The sequence below is a fragment of the Megalops cyprinoides genome, chromosome 17, assembly GCF_013368585.1.
Source record: "Megalops cyprinoides isolate fMegCyp1 chromosome 17, fMegCyp1.pri, whole genome shotgun sequence".
Taxonomy (NCBI): Eukaryota; Metazoa; Chordata; class Actinopteri; order Elopiformes; family Megalopidae; genus Megalops; species Megalops cyprinoides.
Window position 1 is genome coordinate 11,488,012 of NC_050599.1, and position 25,204 is coordinate 11,513,215.

The 25,204-nt window shown below is 39.6% G+C and overlaps 1 protein-coding gene across 2 annotated transcripts in view; it reads left to right on the forward strand.

The window, feature by feature from the left end:
• Positions 1-2,677: 2,677 nt before the first annotated feature.
• The window catches only part of grm1a (glutamate receptor, metabotropic 1a), a 41,159-nt gene continuing 18,632 nt past the window's right edge, over positions 2,678-25,204 (forward strand). The window contains exons 1-3 of one of the 2 annotated variants that reach the window (XM_036549744.1): positions 2,678-2,837; positions 3,996-4,864; positions 9,412-9,661. In XM_036549744.1, the coding sequence (XP_036405637.1) occupies positions 4,141-4,864; positions 9,412-9,661 (974 nt within the window). In that variant the 5' untranslated portion in view covers positions 2,678-2,837; positions 3,996-4,140. The remainder of the gene's footprint in view (positions 2,838-3,995; positions 4,865-9,411; positions 9,662-25,204) is intronic. The other variant, XM_036549743.1, reaches the window with a different exon arrangement.

Sequence of the window (25,204 nt, forward strand, 5' to 3'; positions counted from 1 at the left end):
TTTAGGTTTCCCTCTCTGTCTCCATTCATGCATCTCTTGGAGATTAACATGCAGTTATGAATCATAAAGAGAATAAAGAGAATACTATGCTCTTATTTATAAAGCAAAATTAAAGCAAGCAACAGGGGAGTTGCTGATGTGGTCTGCAGGCAAGGTCACGTAGTCTGCAGGACAATGACAAGATTCCGGTATGGTCTATGGCCATCACATTCACATGTTATCATTAGAGTCTTTCTATTTTTTTTTCCCTTTGTCAAAATGCCACTAGAATAGGCATCACTTTAAAACAGCCTAATTCTAACTGCAGACAAACCAGGTTTGATAGCTTGCTTCCATGTATCTTTACCACAGCTATCGTTTCTCAGTGAAGAAAATGATATCAAAACTCAAAATTAATGCTGCATGTTTCGGTAGTGGGTGGCACAACAGCTGAAGAACATGAACCTACCCTGTAAAGTAATGACTGCAAATGAGGCTGTGAGCTAAGTGTATATTCTGGTAATTCCTTATTACTAGAAATAATAACATTTGTAATGAAATTAAGTATAGTGCTTGTGACTCTTTGGAATAAATACTGTATGTGGTGGCTAAGGCATACGGGCCACACAAAAAGACCATTGGCACAAAAAGTATATTTCCATCTCATCTTGGTGTTAACACATTGTCTGATGTATAAAATAAGCATCAGGCCAGGCCTAAAACATCTATAACACTGATGAAAAGACTAATCTTCAGTGAATAGACTAAACCTTACAAATGAATGCGCAGTAAGTGTTAGATCCCATTGAACACCATTCGCGCTAAGCATAGGCTGTGATTTGCACACTCAAGTCTGAAAGCTGACAAGGTGGAGGGTGTGCCAGCCATTTATTGCTGAATTGTAGAGACAATGCATAGATCTGTTTGCAGCAGGGGTGAAAGCTTTATACTACTGATCCAGTTTGAATGCATGACAAAACATTGGTTCAGGTCTTCTTAGAAGATAATTACAGACCCACATTTTTATGTTGATATTGTCCAAGCCGAATTTGCAATTTGAGACCTCATTATTACCTGCAGTCTTTTCTCCGCCGTGTTTTACAAGTCTGAATTTGATACTGAAAGCAGTCTGGCAGAACGATGAATAAATAGCTCTCCCCTCAGCAGATTACACAAGCTTTTTGTGGAGAGTCTTAGGTTTTTAATTATGAGTAAGAATGAAGACAGGGACTCTCCATTTACCCTGTTTAACATCCCCCGTCTCTCTGCCCCTCCCCCACCCTGTGTTTCAGGAATGCAATTCTCAATCTCCAGGCCCATTATTTCCTGTCATTTGCCTAACACAGGAACAGTCAAAATGACATTTTCTCAGTCCGGTTGAACTCATGAACCTCCATCTACATGTGTCATTGTCAACTTCAAATGTAATCTTGGATGACAGCAACATGAACTCACATTAGCAGTAGAACAGTGGCAGTTTGAGGTCTGTTTTGCTTTGCTTTTTCTCCCTCTTTCGATTTTATTGTTTTCCCCCACATGGGAAGTGAGAGACATTTACGCACAGAAGATATTATAAACAAAAAGCCAATTCAAGCAATAAAACTGGATTTTTATTATTTCTTTCAGCACCTGGTGTTGTGCTCTTTTCAGACTTTCCTATCAGTTGGGGATTGTTAACATCGGCTCAGAGGAGAGGAGTCATGGTAGTTAAACTGAGGGTTATTAGACAGCTCAAGTGCAGTCTACAGAGGTATGTTTTCAGCTGCTGCTAGAGGTAGTGAGTGACTCAGCAGTCCTGATTGGGCTGGGTAGCTCATTCCATCATTTAGGGGCCAGAGAGGACAGTGAGTCTGCCTTAGCTGCAGGGTCAAGGAGTGGAGGGAATACCAGGGGGCCGAATGAGGACGAAGGCACAGCTCAGGCGGGGCTGTGTCAGCAGGTTGGCCCCTGGAAACTGAGGGGGCAGCAAGGCTGAGGCCACAACATACCCGGCCTGTAGTTCTGAAATAGATCCAGGCAGTGGAGCAAAGCGAAAGCCGGGCTTGAAAAATCCCGCAATGCATGTTGCAGCGCTCCACAGTCAAGTCCATCATTAGTGTTAAAAGAGTTGTAACTCTGTCAGACCCCAAGGTACTATTAAAATAAAAAAGTAAGCTTGAGTCAGACTCAGCCGTGGGGCAGGTCTCTCAGCAGTCTCATATGTCTCCAGATCTTGTTCTGGGTTGGACTGTAGATGATTCAGATGACATGCGCTAATGGACTTCATCAGAAAGATGCTCATACTTTTTTTTTTTTTATTCAAATTGACCGGGGAAGGGGAAATATTCCATTGCCTGGGCAACCACTGACGATGGATTCTGTCAGGGAACAGAATGTTGTTTCTGCGTGACAGTCTGAGGTAGACACGTTGCGGTAATGGACCGGGACACAATTTTGCAGACAAACACTATCAATCTAGATATTCCGCAAAGCTCACTGCTCCACGACGGCACCACAAAGCATTACATTAACCCTAATTGACGAATGATAAGTGCTAGGTCTCAAGGCTTTCCCCGGCACGCAGGTTTACAGAACAGTTTTTTTCAGATAAGCATACTTAGACACCGTAGCTGAGTTTATAGGTTTATTTATTTAATTATGTTCGCGTATGCTTTTTTCTTTATCAGGACCACACTGCAGTTTGTGTGACCCGATTTTCTGATGTGGAGAATAACTGGCAAAGAAAGGGGGAGGCACTCGCGGTCTCACTGAAAAAAAAGAAAAGAAATCTGCCGCTTGAGCGGTAGAACCTCAAGTATCACAGCCAAGGACTGTGAGGCTCAGAAGACGGAGAGGCACGCGATGTCTTGCGGAAACAGGTATGTCCAAGTTCTTGCACAGAATACACAATAGATAAGGCGTTCATTTTTGCATGATCGGTACGTCCAGATACAGCAGGTTGGACGAGAAATTGAATGATGGCATGACCGCTACACGTTGTCGTCAGTGTTTTTCGTTGTTGTTATTTCCTTGTGAGTGATCAATCAACCCACAAGGGTTTGCTAATGGTGCATTCTCGTTATTGACAGGGGGAATTGTGCATTAATTAAACAATAATTGTTACCTGCTCAGCACACAAATTACACTGTAACGAATTGTGTGATAACTAGTAATTAACTTGCAATAATGTAGGAATTGTATGTCTATATCAAAACATAACACACTCTAAGGTAAGTAGTGATTTGGCATTTCTTCCCTCTTCTATTGTCGCGATACATGGTTTAATTATGAATTGATGTATATTTTGTTGGTAAATGTACGTGAAAATAGTTTTTGAATACATGTTATTTGGCATATGCGAAGAAAGCGTGGCTAATTGCTGTACTGATTTGTGCTGTACCTATCTGGTGAAATGTAAGACGATGGAAATACCTGTAAGCAGACAGACAAATCTCTGAAAGGTGTTTCTGTACTGGAACAAAAGAAAGACCATGAATGAAGTAGTGCAGCGCTGTCCAGCGTTCTGAATTCCGCGTCGTAGAAAGCAAATTTAATCAATGGACAGATGAAATGGTGGCATTTAGGAAGGTAACAGAATGAAAGTGTCTTGAACTTAACGATCAATATTCTGACAATTCGATGGCGAGACAGCAAGTAATAAGCGTTATATTGCCGTCGATTGGGTATAAAATCATCATCTGTATGTATAAGAAAAACTGGCTCCTCTCTCTATTTCCAAATTATGCTCTGTAAACTGTCTGCACTCGATCTATATCTGTATTATTCTGCAATATGTCCAGTTTTGGGGAGTTAACGTTGATAGTTGTGAATTATTTCGTCACATATTCAAACTCGTATCATCATAAAGATAGTCTAACTTGTAGCATACATTTGTTCCAGCTGAAATTAGATTGAAAAAGCGTGGATGTGGTATCATGGGGAAACGAATATTTTAAACTATTTTATAAGATTCTAGCTTTGACTCATGGGCTTCATTTCGCTATGCATTTTCCAATTGATGTTTTATCTTTTCACAGGTATTTCTCTGCTGTGCATCAATTGAAGAAATTGTCATCGAAAACCATGGTTACTTCGTTTAACTTGGACATACCGATAAACAGCCAACATTCCTAGTCATCTGCCACAGACGGATATTATGATCGTGCTGCCGAAACCGCTGGCATGAAGTGGAATATGACACGCTTTAAAATGAATTCAATCCTTCTATTATTTTTCCCAACGGTATTTTTTGATAGGTATGTGTTCTCGAATAACCTATACGAAAGGTCACTGATGCCCAGATCCGTGTCTCGCTCCGTTGCCAGAATGGACGGGGATATAATCATCGGAGCCCTTTTTTCCGTACATCATCAACCCTCCGCTGAGAAGGTTGCCGAAAGAAAATGCGGAGAGGTCAGGGAACAGTATGGCATTCAAAGGGTGGAAGCGATGTTTCACACTCTGGACCGCATCAATGCTGACCCCAACCTTCTCCCCAACATCAGTTTGGGGTGTGAGATTAGGGACTCGTGCTGGCACTCCTCTGTGGCTTTGGAGCAAAGTATCGAGTTTATAAGGGATTCTCTTATTTCCATACGGGACGATAAGGATGGGTCCAAGTGGTGCATTGATGGAACACCTTCGAATCAACCCCCAACAACCAAGAAACCAATCGCTGGTGTTATTGGACCAGGCTCGAGTTCGGTGGCAATTCAGGTTCAAAACTTATTACAGCTGTTCAACATTCCCCAGATAGCCTACTCAGCAACCAGTATTGACCTAAGTGACAAAACGCTCTTCAAGTATTTCCTTAGAGTTGTGCCATCGGACACTCTACAAGCCAGGGCCCTTCTGGACATAGTCAAACGTTACAACTGGACGTACGTGTCTGCAGTCCATACCGAGGGTAAGCTATGGCATACCATTTTGCTACCTTATTAATTAGCCTACCACTTCAGCAATCATGTTAGGACTTGTTGTTTTGGATTAAGATTTATTTAGGCACTCGCTGACTATCCCATCCAGGGGGAACCGAATACAGGCAATTGTGTATTGACAGTGGAACATGTACAGGTGTAATTAAGATAACAGAAAGAGAACTCATTGCTATTGTTGATTACTAATGACGAGCTAGCGATTATTATATTGGTACCTAAATCATTTAACATGGCAGTCCTGTGCTCCCAGACCTGCTATGCTGACGGATTTATTTATTTGTTTATTTTCGGGTATACTTTATATAAGATGAATCACTGACAGTGTTTCTATTTAATAGTTTCTTACACTTTCTCTACCTGTAATCAGAGCTGTTATTCGAAAACCCAAGGATCGTATTATTTATATAATTTACTCCTACCTCCGTAGAACAGTATGACCTTTTATATGCTCAACTTTGTAGCAACGGAATTTTCTGACAAGAGACAACTATACTTGAAATTTACGGCGACACGATTAGGTGTATTCAAGATGAAAACATAACTAATCCTTTAGACAGGAAAGACAAACAAGCTATTTAGGGAAATATTAATATTTTAGGCCAATAGAAAAATGTTCAGCTGCTCACAGACGTTAAAACATTTCTCTTTTCCCTGAGTTGAATACATTATGTAATAAATAATATATCCAAGGACAATTTTGGGCGCCCCCAGTGAAATGTTGCTATAGAATTGCTGTTAGTCCGACATGCAGACTGTTTTAAAGCACAAGGTCTTGAGTTATTGCCGTAACTATGAAAGGTGTTTGAAAGAAAAAAAGGAGTCCAAGATGAGTACAAGTTCACCCTTCTCCAAAAATATGTCCTGCTGTTTGCCGGCGTTCTACCAGGCTGTCGTTGCATGAATTCCCTCGACGGTTATATTAAAGGGGTCACTTAAAATATCCCTGCTCCAAAAATGTGTCCTAACTAGGTGGGCATTGTAGCAGAGAACACAATAAATTTTATTTTTGATGATACAGATAGTTTAATTTTATCCAGAATACAAGTATGTACAAAAATGAATTTTATATTTTGGAGTTAGCGATACCCCACTTATAATGCTCACTATGGTGCTATAAGCTGATGCGCAGAGAGTAAGATGGGGGGAGGTTTATTTGTGTGGAATGACTGAAGTGAGGTGTGTTTTACAGTGGAAGCAGAGTAGCAGGTATTGTAGCATGGTGAAAGCTGATTTATGCGGTACAATGGAATCAGTGTATCCAATGTAGGTAAAATTAGAGCACCAGGTTGAGGTATATACTGCACTGTGGCACAGAGGATGGATGGTTCCACTTCATTGTGCAGGACAACAGATGTTAAGTTCCAAGCTAATGTGTTAGTATGGTGGATGTTAGGTTCTAGATTGATGTGTAGTACAGTCGAAATAAGGGTCCAGGTTACTGTTTGCTTCAGAGTAATCAGGAGTTGATGAGGAGTAACCTCACCTCAGAGGCAGAGGGCAGCAGTTCACAATGGACTCAGTATCCATGCAAAAGCAGACAATTCATCACAATGCTGTACAATACATCAGCTAGACAAGTGATCATGTATGCACAATCAACTCAGCATTTTCAGATCTACTGTGTGAGGATGGATTATTATTATTATTATTATTATTAATAATAATAATAATAATAGTCATAGTAATAGCAGTAGTAGTAGTGGTAATAGATGATAGGTATACTGATTCCACTTCTGTGTTTGTATGCCACTTTCTCAGTAGTAATGACTATTTAAATATACATAAATTCCAGCGAAAACTGAGGCAGTGCAACAGCAGGTAGTCTGAGCAGGGATGGGGAAACCCACTCCGCATGCAAAGAGCACAGCCTCTCTATGGGACCAGAGCAACAGGCTGGTCTGCACTGTGAGTTGAACTGCAGGTCTGTCCCATCCATCCGTCCATTTCAACAGTATAAGCAGAGCACAGAACACGGTGTGTGCAACATACTTCACGAGTATGCATTCAGTTTCAAGACTTGAATGAAATATTTGATTAGTCTGTGGTGCTCTCTAGTAGAATGGTTAATTTGATGCTAATATTATTCCATTAAAAAATAATGAGTGAAGTCCAGTTTTTCATTATTTGCACATCTAAGCAGGCTTGAATTAATTAATTAAGTCTCCACATTTGATTAAGGAATTAATGCAGCTCGTTCCTCTGTTATTCAAATATTATTCATCAACCTTCGAATTACGACATTGAAATAAATGTATTTTTCACAACAGAGACCAACAGATCTCTCTATCTACACACAAGCCTACAATACTTATGTCCACTGACTGGCCACAGATCAATGCTTCCTCAGTCACACTTAATAGCAACTTATTTGAAGATGATATGTCTTTTGCATCCACAGACTACACTAATGACCGGCATGTTAGAATAAATATCTGTAATAACACATATACTTACTGTTACTGTTTTTTGTGATTGATCACAAAAACACAGGGCCTGACAAACTATGCAAAACAGAAGAAAAGAAATGAATCAAATAAATCATTGTTTAACAGCATTTTTAGCCAAGAAGTAATCCATAAGACCCTCTGAAATGTTGAACTGGATATATCATTCTGAACAACTGTATGACATAGGCCTACTGTGTTCCACTCAACTTCAACTTGGATAATAACAAAAGTCATTATCATTTTGATTATTTATTACTATATTATGATGCCATTAAAATACAAGGGTATGAAATGACGAGCTACAGTGAAAGAAAAACAATGCTGATTAAAATGCTGGTTTAATTAGTTGTACAAGTACAAGAATATAGCACAGCATGAGACTGGAACTACAGAGAGAGGCAAAGATATGTGGGGTGAATGCTGTGTCTAGAACTGCCATGGTTCTGTGGAGCATATCATGACTGACAGCTGGAGTACAGGTGCTGGCAGGCATCAGGATTCTACCAGGTAAGAGGCATTCCTATGACCTAGTGATGGAGAACTGTAAGCACCAATTAGACAGAGAAATGTGGTTAAAAAAAAAAAAAAGAATGCTGGAGAAATTGGGCTGGGATACCTCTAAATAGCACAGTGCATTGTCAGGTCATGGTCACATTGTAATCAGGTCATAGTCATGTAATAGTTGTGTTATTTAAAGTTACTGTCAGGTCATCCAGTTGTGTTCAGGTTATGGTAAAGTCACCTTTGAAGGGGCAAGGGTGGAAGCAGACCTTTGTTCCACAGAGGAACAAATAAAGTAGTGAAGGTTCTGATCAGGTGATGCTGTACGGGGACTAGAATAGCTGAGCTTTGTGAAATTTGTGAAATGGGTTCCATTTGCTAATGCCATCCTTTCACTCACACCTTTTAGTACAAACAGAGCTTAAACGATGACAAGAACAGAAACAGACATTTATCACATTTGTGACACTTGCACCGAGCACTGTTATCAGTCACTGGTAAAATGCATAGTACTTGTTTGGATGTCTTTGAATAAAATAAACGGTAGACTACATTTCTGCACTTTCTGCATAATGACCTAGAGTAGTATGTGTTGCCAGTTGCCCATGGCAACCATGTAAGCGCTCTGATTGAATAAATTACCTGAGTAGATTAAGACAAACCTCAGGATTGCTCAAATGAGGCAGAATTCCAAACCCACATCAAACATGTACAGATGTACTAGACAAGAGTTTGCCATGAAATAACAGGATGTCTGACAAAGATGGGACTGACAATTTTATATAACCAATTGACATCGAACAGCCCAGAGGCCAACAAACTAAATCATTAAACTGGAACATAATAGAACAAAAGTAAAACTGAATTCAGCTTGTAATGGTGTGTAAAGGTAAATGCATAAGTTTTGTTTTGAACCAGCATTCCCTCTGAAAACATTAGAGTACATTACATGCAGAGTGTGGAATGTGGGGAGGGCTGTTATGTATTTGTACACATTTCAACACTAGTGTGATGTCCATCATTTAGAAATCCTATTCCCTTATGCTATTCTGATCAATTCAGAGGCATATCGAGGGGTGATACTAAATACTGCGCTGATTTATAGTGCATTAGTGTCATTAGCCCACAGTAATTCTGAAGTAATGAAATTAGACAAGGATCTTACTGTATGTCTGTAAACAGAATATGTGTGAAACTTACCAAAATATGTTACACATAAAGTATGACAGATTTATTTAATATCTCTGCGAATGTTTAAGGAGAATGTTAACCTGCAGCTCTACAGTCATTCCCTGGGGAAGGGCAAGGAACACTTAATTGAATTACATTGGTAATGTGGCAACCAAGTTTAGTGGTAGATCTCCAATGTCTTGTTTTATAAAATCTTGCAAATGTTGCTTCTTTAGAGATTATCCCATACTTGTATAAAGAATGGCCCTCCTTTATCCGACAAAACATTGTGTGCTAAAAGGTTCAACAAGCGTGTTTGGCTTGAATGCATTTCAGCTTCAGACAAAGAATCTGAACCGTAGTCACGATTTTTGAAAATTTTCATGTGCTCCGCTCAGGAAACTATGGAGAGAGTGGGATGGAGGCCTTCAAGGAGCTGGCCTCACAGGAAGGCCTGTGCATCGCCCATTCAGATAAAATCTACAGCAACGCCGGGGAGAAGCACTTCGACCGCTTGCTGAGGAAGCTGAGGGAGCGGCTGCCCAAGGCCCGGGTGGTGGTCTGCTTCTGTGAGGGCATGACGGTGCGCGGCCTCCTCATGGCCATGAGGCGGCTGGGAGTGGCCGGGGAGTTCCTGCTGATCGGCAGGTAAGACGCAATCGCAGCTCGCGGTCCAACGCAGTGCGCCTGTGGCATTATGTATGATGGGAACATAGGAAAGTTTAATGACAAGCGCAGACCATCTAGGAGAGAGGGAGAGAGAGAGAGAGGGAGAGAGAGAGAAAGAGAGAGAGAGAGAGAGAGAGAGACAAAGAGAGAGCTGACAATGGAAACACGCATCATTTTTTCTGCCAGATATCTGAAAGGGGAGGCTGAGAGAGGGAGAGAGAGAGAGAGAGAGAGAGAGAGAGAGAGAGACGAGAGAGAGTCAAAACAATGAAGCAAAGACGCAAAGCTAAAAAAGAGCCTGTTTGTGATATACAGCCAAACAAGAACACAGTGTATTAAGCGATACTTCTCTCAAATTGACATTTATAGCTTTTACAGTGTGTAAACCTCGAAATGATTTCCTCACATTTTCTGTGGAGAAATGCCAGAAGCAGCTCTCCTTATCTGGGAAAGCGGTGCCTAACATCTGTCATGTGCTCATGGCATTCCCAAATATCCCTGCTCCCTACCTGTGGCTGTAAAGGTGACAGCTGGCTCATCCTTCTACGCCGCTGGGATGGCGATCTCCTCCCAGGCTAAGTTCAAAAGAGAGTTTCGAGGCAGGTTCCTTCGTGCGATGTATATGATATTGCACAGTTTGAGGCTTTCACAGGGGGATGTTAATCTGCTGAAGCATTGAACAAACCTCGCACTGTTCCTATTGGCCTTTATGTGGGAAAAGCTATTGTGTCGTGATGGCTAGGCAAACTGACTTGCCACTAGCATTGCAATCCTAACAGAGGTTCTGTAGGTTGTAAAACTACTACTGTTGCTCTAGCTCCTCTTTTGTCTCAAGTTTGGTGGTTGTGTTTGTGTTTGTGTTAAGACAAGTGCATTTAGACCATCAAATCCAAGCACTAGGTATTAACGTTATTGTGAAATATTAAATATATATATATATATATATATATTTTTTTTTTTACTTATGCCACCTTGTTTTGCTGACAGACAGCTCTCATCTCAGAAGCCTTTGTGGTCCTGGAATCTGATCCTAATGCATTTTTTTTTTCTTCAGGATGGTTACTTTGTTGACAGGTTATATTGTGCCAACATCGATGCATCTGTTCTCTGAATGCTGACTTAAACACAGACCACTTACGAAGTAGTTTTTCCACTGTATTGGCAATTTCTTTGCATCCATGGCACGAAACCTGAAGCTTTGGGTTTCATGCTAATATGCACTTTGCTGAAGTGATGACTGTTGTGTGTGTGTGTTTGTGAGGGTTTTTTTTATACGTGTTTGTGTTTGTTTCTGGATGCTGTCCAAAGCAGGGCTTTACCTGCAAATCAAACCATCTCCAAAGGGGGCAGACTCAGTAGTGAGATTAGATGTAGTCTTTAGATTGTAGAATTGAATCAAAGCCAGGTCTAAATAATAGCAAAAATACTCATGACTCATAACCATCTGTGTCTATCAAAAAGCAGAGTTTTGTAAGATGAGTGGAGTGGTGAGACCAAAGTGGCTGTCAAAACATTCATATTCTCTGTGTCTGGGGTGAAGTACTATGCGCCATTTTTTCAACAGAGGATATTACATGTGTTTTGTATGGTGGAAAAGTGGTTTGGGGTGGGTAGGAATACGTAAAGATCTCAGACAAAGGAGTCAAAGTTTTCTGTCATTCATATGCTTTGAAGACACCCTTATTAGGCTGTTTACATGATTCATATTACACATACCATCCATTTCTTCTGTTTATTTACCAAAGCAGTCTTTGTTAGCCTGCACAGGTTTACAACATCAGTGCACCTCTGAGGTTTTGTGCTCCTGAGGTTTTGCGCACTGCCATCCCACAGTGCTACCCTTCCTATTTACATTCATTTGAATCTGAGCTTGCCTAGTGTCCAATTTAAATACATTCTGGGTTTATTTTCCAAAGTGCATTTTGAGTCATTAGCCTTAAGTCTAATGGCCTGCTGTCCAGTTTGTGAAAAAGGTGGTCGATTGTAAAATATATATATGGGCTCAAAAACAGTGTTAACTTGCTTGCTTAGACAGCTAGTCTTCCTTGATTGCTCATTATTGTTATTATTAAGTCCATATAATGTTTACCATTGCATGGCTAATTGAATTCTCAATTATAGCTGAGCCACTCACAGCAGTTGTATACTACGTAAGAGTCCTCAGTGTTTAACTATCATTTACTGTTCTTGTCTTAATATGCATAAAATTTGTTTTATGTTTATTATCCCTAATATATAGAGATATATAAGACAAAGGGAATATTAGTTATAAAATTGAAAATCATCTCATGTTGAAATAACATGCTTCCATCATGTAACATGTAAGGCCGTTGTATTCAAAGTAGGCCATTTTAGAATGAAAATATTTTCTTAATTAACTACTCTGATGATGGGAAATGAGCAGAATAATCACTCTGATCACATGGAGCAACCTGTTTGCATTTGAACCCAAGCTGGGGAGTCAGTGCATGGATCAGCCTGTTTGAATTTGGACTCAGGATGGGGAGTCAATGCTAGCCTTTATTTCATACATGACAACTAAGAAACAGCCTGTTAACAGTGTGCAACATTTGATACAAAATGGGGAGGGAGAGGAGAGATCATGGAGAGGAGTCACGAATATCCACAGAGTGTTAGGAAATAATGAAATGGGATAAAAGGATAATGGAGGAGTTTTGCCTTGCTTCAGCATTACCAGCCACCAAGAGTCCAAATTATTTTTCATCAAAGTTACCGTCTTCTATGTAGTAGCCTACATACATCTCAGTGCACTCTGCAATTAACAGAAAATGAAAAAAATCACCTATACTTCAGCTAGTACATCTCTAAAATAGAAGCAGCCTATGTGCTTGAAGGAGTACAGAGAGTACAGTATATCATAGGCTGTTAAGAACAATGATACTTAAAAATCCCTGTGAAAGAAGTCATCCAGAGGAATGAAATTAAATTCCTAAGTGTCACGCTAGATGTTCTATCCCCTTGTGGGATAAACTGCCAAATGAATGCCTCTAATTGCAATTCGTGCACAAGGCATGGCCATTTGTAACATTATTGCACAAGCAATTAGTGCGTAAGGCATGGCCATTTGTAACATTAGTGGCAGACATGTACACACACACACACACACTCATACCCCCATATGCACACATGCTTGTGCATACAAAAATACACACATACCCACACATGTGTTCATATACATGCACACACTCTCGCACCGCCAGATCAAGTCAATGGAAACGTTTAAAAACCTACTGCAGCCCAACATACATGTTTCTATAGCAACCAAAGAGAACTCTGCAATGATACAGTGGTGAAAGGAAGGTAGTTTTAGCCATAATTATTTGTTTGTGTCGTTACCTAAGCCAACGTTAACTATGGAGGAGGGAGCTATTTTCAGTCCGCTTCCAATCTCTATCCACTTATTTATGTGGTGTTCACCATCCAATGCAGAAAGAATGCAGTACTGAACAGTAAAATGTACCTTCAGATCATAAGGTCACTGCTGACCTGATAAACTGCACGCTATAACATCTGAGTTGGACATGACTAAAACACCATTTCTCCCATGTCATTTCTCCTGCCATTTATGATGCATTTACTTAAGTAACTCATTATCTGAGGTTGAGTACAGTGCGTGTTGGCCGTTTAACCTGAAATGAGCTTTTGTGGACATCTTGCAGTAGGGGTGGTACATTGAGTCATGCTGTCTCTCAGCACCTTTTAAACCCTGGGAACATTTTAAAGTTTTTGGAAACTTTGCACTAAGACTGTTACACAGATCGCTTAATCGTCTTGCAGTCATCTGTGTCTGTAGCCTGAAAGGCACCGTTATCATGTGCTGTCATCTCAAGCTCACAGCATGACAAGGTTACTGAGGATGAAGCCAGCACTGATCCCTTTAAAGGTCCTTCACTCTACGAACACTATAGTGTAATGCATTGAGTGATGGCCCTTATTTCACTGATCTGTCATTAACCCTTGGGTCAACACAGGGAGTAAAGTTCAGGCTGATGGCAGGCAGCTCCCTTCATACAGGAAATAAATTGAGGAAAGGAAAACAATAACAGTTAGGTTACCAACACTATTACTCGAAACTTTTCTGAGTTTCTTGAAGAAGCCTCAGATTGACCCCAAACTTGGTGCTTGTGTTGTGCAAAATATTTCCCTAATCATCTGAGTGAGTATTTTTCTGTTGTGAACCTATAAGCTCCTTCTTCTAGCAACACTTGCAGTGGCAGCCCCCTGGGGCCATCTGCTAAGTTAGTTCTGTTTGTGATGGAGACGGTGCCAAAACTACAGGAATTAAGAAAATATGTCCACTCTTACAGTTATTACAGACCTCAAAAGGTGACAAGGCATGTTCTTTGAGAAACTAAAATATAGAGCATATGTTTGTACATCTTTGTACGTCTAGTTTTTATAAGTATGATTTTTTAAAGTTTTTGTGTTCGATATGTCCAACTGCCAACTTTTCCTGGGGCTCATCGTCAATAAGTTATATTTTCCCATCAAACTGTTGACTTTAATTCATTTGAGGCACAGTATCTGCAAGGTAAACTGCCATTCACTTTTTTTTTTCTGGGAACACCATCTATTACTGGCCTTACATACAGTCCAATGCCAAGTTTTAGAAATGCCAGATGTGAAAAACAGTTCCCTCTGGTGAGATTCCATTGGCCGGAAAGCAGAACAGAGTGGACCGCAAGAAGCTTGGTCTGCAGTTCTGGCGAATGCACACCTTCCCCGCGATCATGCTAACCTAATGAATAAATCCATCATAATGAAGCACGGATGCCTCCCTCGCTCCCTGTTTGAGAGTGGATCTTTTTTTAGTACCCTGCGGCTGCACGGGTCTCCGTGGACTACGGAGACAACATCAGCTGGGTTCGGCTGGTTTCTAGGTCAGGGAGAAAGTCTGCGAAAGTCTTATTTAGAGCAGAGACTGAACACTTAACAACTCCACGCATCCATTCTGTGGGCGCTGCGCAAATACCACACACAAGCAGCCTGCAGGGTCTGTAACACAACGCAACAAGACTTCTTTCATTGTATAAAACGAGCCTCGTCTGAACTATAGACACATAGGCAAGTTTATTTTACATTCCCTTTTTTAAACATCACATGTGATTCATGAAACCGAAACATTTTTATTTGGCTTTTGTTTTCTTTGTACAAAAGGATTTGATCATCAAAGGTATTTTTACTGATTCGTATACAAGTAAGTGTATTTTAATGTAGCTATTGAATACCTCCATAACTTGTGTTTCAAACCTTAAGTCAGATGGCAGGCATTGTAGTTTAATAATGCCCAGTGAAGTGTAGACAACGACAAATGCTATTTTAGAAAAAGAATATCCATAGCTTGTGTTTGGATACTTTAGAGGTAGCTTGTAGGCAGTCTTCTGCACCAGCCATAAGTCACAAGACCCCACACGTTCCCACAAGAACACAGTGCTCAATCATGTAGGCTATTTATGCCAGTCCTTGACAGCTTGAAAGAAAGGGACAGGTCACAGGGAAACTTTCAAAGCCATTCATATTACCCAGGCAGTCAATACAAAACCGTCACATTCTAAGTACATTAGCTTTATATTGACTTTTATGTAAATCGGATGTTGAAATATTTAGCCATTTCCAGTATTTCCTGTCAAGGTTGATGGGAACAGATGTTGAACAATGAGCTCAAGGGAAGAGCAGAAACCAGCAGAAAGTGGCAGGCCGCTCAACAAAGGCACTGATTGTGTCATTCGTTACTATGAGCTGTTAGGGATGCTGCTAATGCCACCTCTTTCTTCATGGCTTCATCCATTCAAATCAAAATCCATAATATCTGAACTAAAGCTGCTTTCGCAAATGAAAAGATACAAATTGTCATGGATAAAATCGTCCATCACAGAGTGAAGCTATTGTCTGATGGGGCCACCTGGCAGCTGATATAGAGTGAATTCATATTAGAAATCACATCACGCTGTTCCCTGGGAAGGCAAGAGGGAACCTGATGTGAATAATGAAAAAATTAAAACTAAAGATAGGGATTATCTTTTACTTACAATGCTAATTACACTGAAATTTTTATCAATACAATCTGTCTTTATTAAACACCCAAGGTAATAAGCCAGGTCAACAGAAATCCTCTCTGTGTGTGAAAATCATTTAAGTGATCCTGTTTTCCACAGCATCATCAGATATTGCGGTCGTAAATTTGTGGAAAGAGAGATTAAGGCCACTGCTGTGCATCAGCAGCTGAGATATTTCCCTCCCTGGGCTTTGTGGGTAAAAAGATCTTGGCCCACAATTGATTAAGGTTTGCAAATAACTGTCTGACTGTCAATGGAGGAAGAGGCACTGGAAGTGGTCATGTTCCTCACTCACTCACCTACTTACTCTTTCACTCCCTCACTGGCTCCCTGGTTTCACCTCTAAAAGGCCTGTTCATTTCTTATTTTTGTTGTATTAATGCAAATATATTTGTGTACCGAAATTGATCCTGATAGGCAGTCACTAGTTCAATTACATTCAGTCTTTCAGACTGACTATGAGCTGTTGGTTTACTTTTAACTTCTAATAGCAAGACCTCAGAAAAGAAGTGTCAAAATACGTCTCAATGTCTTGCCTTGATGTAAAACCTCCCTCTTCCCCTCTGAGAAGTGGATGAATTTGTCTGTGTGCCAGAGCAGGGCTCGTAGCAGCGGCATGGCTGGACAAGTCCATGGGGATATCAGTTCATCAAAAGGCAGCCTGTCTTTCTCATGCTAATTTTCGCTGTGCCTTCAAGTGAGGCCAGGGGCCGTTGACGTGAAAGAACACAAGTGCATGAAAAAACATGGAGTTGCTTTTAGAGCTAAGGGTGTGACAGAAAACCGCTCCACTCTCTGGTGCTTGAGGGCCAGGTGTGTTTTTGCTGTGCACTCCCACCTTCACTGGCTGTCGGGAGGTCTGTTGGAACATCATTATCTATTTGTTAAGTCGCATCTGGGGTGACTTATATAGCTTCCTTTTTTCAGCATGTATAGTTGGACAGTTATTGATGTAGCTCAGGTTAAGTATCATTTTCAAGGGTGCAATTTACCACTCTTGGAATCCTATTTGCGTCCTTTGGGTTACAAGACCAGATTCTTAACCACTACACAACCCTGCCAGCCTGGGGGACTGGCATATTTTGATTGTTTCTGTGGTCCTGTGGTGTAGTGTATCAATGCTAGATCTGTCTGTGGCTCCAAACATGCCTGAGTATACTGTATATCCTCCTGGGTTTGCTTGTGATTGATATGGCCAGTATAATGTTTTGATCAATCAAAGTCATTGATGGACACAGAATAAAGACCGAAATAAGTATATAGCAAAGGCTCCCCACACATTATAGATTAAGACTAAATACCGTTTTAAGTAATGACAGTCCACACAGTTCTGTGTTGGCACACACACACACACACACACACACACACACACACACACACACACACACACACACACACGTATGCAGTATCAGTCTGAAATAACACCATATTCACCCCTAAAAAACAATCCTAAGACTAACACAAACCTCAACAAGACCTGATAAAAAAGTAATTCCTACACTGAAACTTCTGTGGTGTATGAACAAAATAAATATGCCATACACAATGGGGTTGAAAAACCAAACCAAAATTGAAAAGTTGTTCATGACAAAACTGCTACCTGTATGATTAGTCATTCTTATTGACCATGCTCAAACATAGCAAGTAACCTCCCCCATGACAGTTTCGTCACTGATTTGGCTTGCCCAAGAAGGGCAATGTCTAAAAATAAGCAACACAGCATAGCATGCCTAAAAACAATAAGTAAGGGATGGTGTGCCTGCATGCTGCCCTGAAACTGAACTACTCTTGGCCTGTTATCCCTTTATCATTTAATTCACCTCCAGCCAAAGCCATTTCCTGCTGCCATTTAAAAAAACACACTTCCCGGATGAGACCAGCACCAGTGTCCATCTCCCTTTACACATGGTGAAGGGAAGCGATTCTCTGCAAAACCTTTGCAAACGAGGGGGGGTCCTTAGACAGATGGCTGGCCGGTGTGGAGGGAGCTGCTGGGGCCCGTGGACAAGAGAGCAAAGGACTTGTTCCCAATCACAGTGAGACTGGCGCACTGAGAGTCAGTGGCATCTTCATCTGCAGCGTCACCATAACTATGGCTTTTTTTCTGTCTAAGTGCAACTGTATTCCTGACAAACAGAGAGGGTTTTCAAACAGCATGGCCAAAGTAATAAGAAGACAGCATGACATTCCCAAATCGCTGCCTTTAGAGTTAATGTATTTGAGTAGCTCTCTTTTTCTCTTGAATTGCCTTTACTCTGTTCACTACTGCAGTGCTTTATGTGATCATCACTACTGCATGAATGAATGTCACACAAGAAACTAATTACAAGCTATTACAATTAGCTATCCAGCTATCCAGGTTGAAAATATTATGGAAGTGTACTCCCATAAGATTATAATTGCACATGTTTAATTATTCAGGAGTATTAAACCTGCTTTCTGTTTTAGGGAGGTGACAGTCTGCAACTAGAGTCCTGTTTGCAAATTTATTCTAACCAGCTGTGGAATATTTCTGCTCTAATCAGACAACCTGTGTGTTCTGTGTATGTTCTGTGTGTGTGTGTGTGTGTGTGTGTGTGCGTGTGTCTGTGTGTCTGTGTATGTGTGAGGGAGAGAGAGAAACAGACAGCATTGTGTGGTAGACATATCATATATCATGTTTTTGATATTTTTTGCAATCGTTAAATAAATTAATGTCAAAGGCACTGATCTGAGAGATGGTGTCATAACTACATATTGTACATATTCACTTATTGTACATGTTGTGTTATAATGTGCATATTTCTATACAGTTGGATCAAACTGCAGTCATCAATCTCAAATTTCAAATACAGCATGTATGAATCTGGTTGAGGATGAGATATAATTATGCATTAGTGGTCTGCAATACATGTGTCATGTCTGATCATCAAGCAGGCCTGAATTTTCATATTTTTATCAGTGTATTATTAATGTAGTCTGTGATGTGATACAGGCACCGACAATGTCACTGGGAACACTTTTTTCCATCTTCAGTAAACAGAATCACCGGTCAATACCAATGTGTCATTAAATGTGAGCCAAAGATCAGTATTATGTTCCATAAGATGTTGTCCCTCAGAAAATCATTCACTCTTTTACTCCAGATTAAATACAGCATACAAGTGTCTAATATGCTTGCATTAGTTAATTTTGTAAGTTTTTTTTTGTAAGTCTTTTCCATTCTGAAGGTAAACAAAATTGTGACACAAAGGACAATGGGAATGAATCTTATGCATGTGAATGGAATAAATGATCACGTTTGGTAAAAGTCACATTTTGAAATTCATAAATTGGCTCTTTCAATAAAGTCAAATAAAGAAATAACTATGATTTTGAAGTCTCAAGTGGAAAATGTATAGGTGACTAAAAGGTCATTCTTAATACAGAGCAGGCCACAATGATTAATCTGGATCAAGTCGATTCAGGGAATGAAACAATGTAACAGAATCAATTAACACTGATACTACACTGATGCTACATTGTTGCTAAGAAACAATGTAACACATTAATATAGAATGGCGATAAGCCTGAAATTGCACTATAACTTTTGCCGTGTGGTTAACCAACACTTTCTGAACACCTCTTAACCAATCAAAATCCAGTATTCATCCAACCCAATATATAAAACAACTTAATATGGTTCTGGCATCTCATTTATGGTATTAAGTTATTCCAAAGATCATTTTCATGTGGGAAAGTAAGAGGCAGACTGCTTCAAGATTCACATTAAGAAAAGCAAATGTTTTCTGTGCAAAATGATGTGCTTTATTTAAACTGAACTGTGTGAAATTGAGAGAAAGCATTGCTGAATTGAATGTTTCATAAAGAAAGAAAAATGCGTCTAACAGCATTTGAAAGTTTAGTGCGTGCCTACAATTGAATGCATCATTATTAGCTGACAAAACATGTATAAACCCAAATATCAGAGCACTTTAGAATCATGTAACCCTTTCAGAAATGTATCCCTTTATACAGTTACAAAAAGTAGTCCTGTTGAATGTGAGCAATATTGAAAGCAAAAGTTGGTGAAAGAGACCAGGGTGCACAGAGCATACAATGACAGTCTCATAATCAATGAGAAGTGCACATTTCTATACCCACAAACCCATCAATATTTCCTGGCTTAAGTGAGAGTATATTCTCTTAAAGAGTAATTTTGTTCTAGCATATTCTGAAAAGGAAAAAAAAAAAAGAAAATGACTTTTTGCCCTTTTAAAATAGGGGCACCGGGAAACTGGGGCCATTTTAGTCATGTACATGTCAGCCTGGCTTATGGATTTGGTTCTAATCAAACCAGTCAATAGACTTGAGTTTATCACCTCACACTGAGCTTAGTTACACAAATAGGGAACAGGGAACATTAAGAATTAAAATTCCTCTGCCTCATCAGTACATTTTAAAAGAAATTTATCTTGGCATATTTCAATGGCTTGAGTTAAAATAGCAAATGTGATTTTTCATTAATGCGATGCAACAACCCCTGATAAATTTGCCGAGGAACTGTAAAGAGTTTGTAATGATTATGGTAAGGATATGCCTTTATCAAGTGCATTAGTGATTAGATCAAGAATGCAATTTCCTGTTCTTTACAACCACTTCAAAATATTATTCTGCTTTAGACTAAAATCAACTGAAAGGCTTCCACTTTTTCAAAATTAGTAATGGGCCAAAGCAATGAACAAACATGAAACATCTACATGTGCTTATTGCATATTTCCAAATGAAAGAGCTCTTTAGCCCCTAGAACAGTATGTGACTGGGGTGCACAGAGCTCTTAACTCTATCATATCATTACAGTGGGGGAAATAAGTATTCAACATGTCAACATTTTTTTTAAAATTAAACACAGTTCCAATGCAGCGATTCACATGAAATTTTGACCAGACATTGGTATTACCTCAAGAAATCCACACAGATAAAGAAATCATAAATTTACAATCCGTATATACTCAACAGATGCCCTTATTCCTGGCCTTATGTGCATTTATCATGTGGAGCTCGGTAACAGCTTATGCATCTAGAGCAAGAATATAATAGCAGTGTCCTCACCCAAGGTTTGAACCTGTAACCTTGGTTTTAAATTGAGTTCAAATTGTTATGCCAATCAAGCTGTTAGAGTAGCTTTTAGTTAGTCGTAGATGAGTTTTGACCAAAAGCTTACCTCTATCTAGCCGAAGTAAGTCATAACTGAACGTGATTAATCAAATTGATTTTAAAACATATTTTAATAAAGGCAAACACAAATGCAGAGGTAAATTTGGTAATGAATGTTAATTTAGGGTTTATGTCATGAAAAAGAGATTTAGATTTGAAGACCTAAGTGGAGTCAAGATATCAAAAGGAATGCTGCTCACCTATGAATTATTTACTCTGATTCATACAGTAATATCGTAATGTGTGTTTATTCATATTTGTAGTCTCATTTATGACAATCAAAAAATGTAATAAAAATGCCATGGACACCTAATAATCAATATAAGCAAAATGTTACCAATAATTAACAGTAATAGAGCATTGTCACTAGGAACAGCAGCAAAAGCACTTGTAGTTGAAGACCAGTCTATGAGCGGCAATCTGAACGAGGTGAAGTAGTCTGGTCAGTTGAACGGCAAATGTAGAGATGCAACAGAGTTCCAAATGGGACAGGGCCCTCGATCAAGAGCTGGGAAGAGGAGCTTATGAGAAATGGATGGATTAACCCTGTGATGTTGTGGGAGAACCAGCAGGCCTGGGTCCCTGAATTAGTGCTCTCTGTGAAGGAATTTTGTCGTGAAGGGCAACACCAATATCCTTTGTCGTCTAGGAGGGGAACAGTGTAGAAGTGTCTGGAATTATTGAGAGGCTTTGGAGAAGTGCAGTGGGTAAAGTGGGTGTGTCTTGGTGAGAATGTGTTTAAAATGACTGTTTAACATTCAGTTAGAGCTCTCTGTTGGGTATGTGGTAATGCAGATATCAAGAATTGTGAGTTAGAGTGGGGAAAGATATTTTCCTTCTTCTTCTTCTTATTATTATTATTATTGTCAAATGCTATATCTGTATTTTCAAAATATTGTATAATTTAATACTCAAACTGGTGAGACATGACAAGTTGGTCTATCTCTCTGGAGGTTTCTTTGTTGTTACTGTCTGGACATGTACCTCGTTGCCAGGACCATGGGTTCAGGCAATCTCTCTCCAACTGTGCTTTCAGTGACAGCTTACCAGCAGGTGATGCATCTGTATCTTCAGCTTTATACAGGTGTTTACTCAGTTTACTCATATACTTTTATAACAGTATCTCTAAGTCCATCTTTCAAATAGTTTATTCGTGTATGAATTTGCAACATTGTGACATGTCTGATTGAATCTTTGAATGCAATACTACCAATTACTGATATGTCTGGCTAAAATGTATCTTTTTAATATTTTGTGTCATTTGGATTACATCCCTTGCTTCACGAGTTGTCCTTTTTGAACACATGAAATGGATCCAAATGCATATAAACCAGCAAGTGAAAATGGGATGAAATGCTATGTTTTGCTCAGCATGTGTTTGGGCTTGCTCAGTCAAGCATTAGTATATTACCTTCAGTTGATAACCTTGGTCAGCTTAAAATACAGGGCAAATTTACCATTATATGTGGCATAATCTGTAATGTTCATCAACTCTAACATATCTAAATAGATAATTCACTGTTATTGAACACATTAATGCACAAACAATTTGTAGGTTGTGAAGCTGTATTGAATATGTATCATCCATAAAGACAGCGACAACAAATTTACACCTTTCTTCATAGGTGTGACATCGGTCTGTGCTGTGGATTTCTTTGGAATTCCATTTGCGGTACTAATGTTGAATTTTTAATCAACATGCTGGAAATCTGAAATGGCTCATCCTTTACTTGCAAGGTCATTGAGAGTACGGTGGAGTGCAGAGAGGAAAAAGGAGAGAGCAGCCCTGTTATTCAAATCAGAGATTTTTGTTTCTGTCTTTATGCCTCTGTTCGTTCTGTAGCGCTCAGAATGAAACTTGAATATACAGCCAGCATGCTGCTTGTCAATCCCCTCTCTGAGCTAGGCTTTAAGGCCTATGCAGGAGCATTGCAGGTGTCCTGAGAAATGCAATGACCCACATTTTCATGTAGCTTTTCAGTCCCCCCCCCCCCCCCCCCCCCCCCCATTCCTATCGCAGGGGCAGGCAAGGTCTGCCTCATTTTTGTCTAGTACAAGGTCATGTTAAGAGAGTGGTCTCCTCAGCTTACCCCTACATATATATTTTTGTGGAAGCTTGAGATTTTAGAATTTATGCTGTTTTATGTTTCAAGTGGTAACACTTAGTATAGCAATTTCTTATAGTTTGCGCTTAAATGACTTTAGCCCTCCATCAATTGTTGTGCATACCCATAGCTGAGAATATGGAAATATTGTATAATAGACTAAATGTGAATTAATAAATTGAAAGTATATGTGAAAACATTGTTGTCTAATACTATACTATAGGGAGTCTACTGCCATGCTGGCTAGATGACGGTGTAGTGTACAGACAGCCTGCCTGACAGGTGTCATTATGTCACTCTTGGCCAAGTTATGCATCTGCGCCCAAGAACCCTGCTGTCTGGGTCACATGAGGTGTACTCACCTCACCTGCTCACCAGCAGAGGAGGCTGGACATGTGACAGATTCCCTCTGAGTACATTAAAACAACTTCTCACTGAGGAGTAGGTGTCATAAGGAAGGTACGCATACCTGTTTTTCAGAATCAGAACACAGAACCACAACACACACCAGACACTTTTTCACAACTAAGCAACCACAGTTGTAGTTGGCAAAATTACACTGCCTGAAATATATTTTTGAAAATGTATTTTGAAATAAATTTGATTCATGCCTGTATACAAAAAAAATAATAATAATTATATATATATATATATATTCTAAAATTAAACAACAACAAATAAGATTGAAAGATTATGAGTATATACCTCAATACCAGTATACACAGTTTGTAAAATTGTTTGCTAATTCTGCCTAATTCAGCTGTAAAATTGTTGCATTTCAAAATGATTATCTACTTACTTCACCTGTCCTTGTTGTTAAAAAGTTTATTTTATATTAAATGTCTGTTCTACAACCCACCTGCTATTAGTAATTAGCTAAAAGTATTAGTAAAAATGTGCTTTTCATCCTTTAATTCTTTTAATTGCCTTCTATAGCTGCAGTTCTGCAGCACATTTAGCAAAATCAGCTTTCTAACGAAATGCTATTTCCTGCTTCTTATTTCTGTGACATTTTTCATATTTGTGTGGCTGCATAAATACATTCTGTACAGTGGAGGGGAAAAGTGTCAACTTGGGAAGTTGCTCTGTGTTTCTGGCAAAGATGACACAGCAGTGTATCTAATAAAGCGGCTTTGGAGCCGTTGCCCCCTTCATGCCCTTAAGTTCAGAAAAACAGAGCAGAATAGCCAATGCAAAAAATTGCAGCAAAATGAATGTTTTGAAACACTGTATGGAATACGTTGTTATGGCAGCAAGCTCCCTGAAGCCTTTCCATCCTCCATGGGGGCCTGGTTTCTGCACGCCTAGGGGGCTAAGCGTTTGATTGTTGCTAGTTTCACGCCTCTGGTTCTCATCTTGATGTAGTAACTCCCTCCATCTCTAGCTGCTACTGTTATAGAGTCAGTAAAGTAGGTCATTTTACTTGAGGGTGTCTGTGATTGCAGGCTTTGTCACGAGAGCTGTGAAGGTGTGAATTTTATACGCAAAGTATCAGCTATGTAGATTTTTAAATCTGTTTCCCCTCTGGGAGCATACTCTGCACTGCACACAACATGATATCTGAGCAGAATTCATTTGGAGATGGAGCCTCCTTGCAGGCTTGATTTTGTTAAAAAATAAATAAATAATAAATTCCTGGATCCAAAACTAGATTCAGTCCTCAGATATCTAAATATATTATCAGGAGCAAATATATTATTTCTCATGCATATATTACTATTTATTAGAATATTATATAATAATGTTATTCAGCATATACTGCTTTGTCCTGAGGGGTCAGGGTTTTGGACTGTATCTTTCCCAGTCCTTGTTCTATTTGCAGTTGGAGCCCTGTTTTTTTTTTGCTTATAGAATACAGTTGCATGCATGCAGAACAGCTGAGCAGAACCACAGGGAGCATTACTCTTGCAGAGGTGGAGTTGCCTCATTTCTGCTTCATCTATGTGTCAGGATCCACCCCATGTAAAGATGGCATGGTGCCATCAGAGTATTTAGCACAAACACCTCCAGAGCACCCCCTGGAGGATGGAGGGGGTGGAGGTTTTCCCAGCTTCTACATCTTACTATTTTTTTCACATCTGTGCTTAGCAGATGCTGCTATCTAGAGTGACTTCAGCTTGCTATTTTTTACAAACATTATTTATCAAAGCAATTCAGTTTTGGTA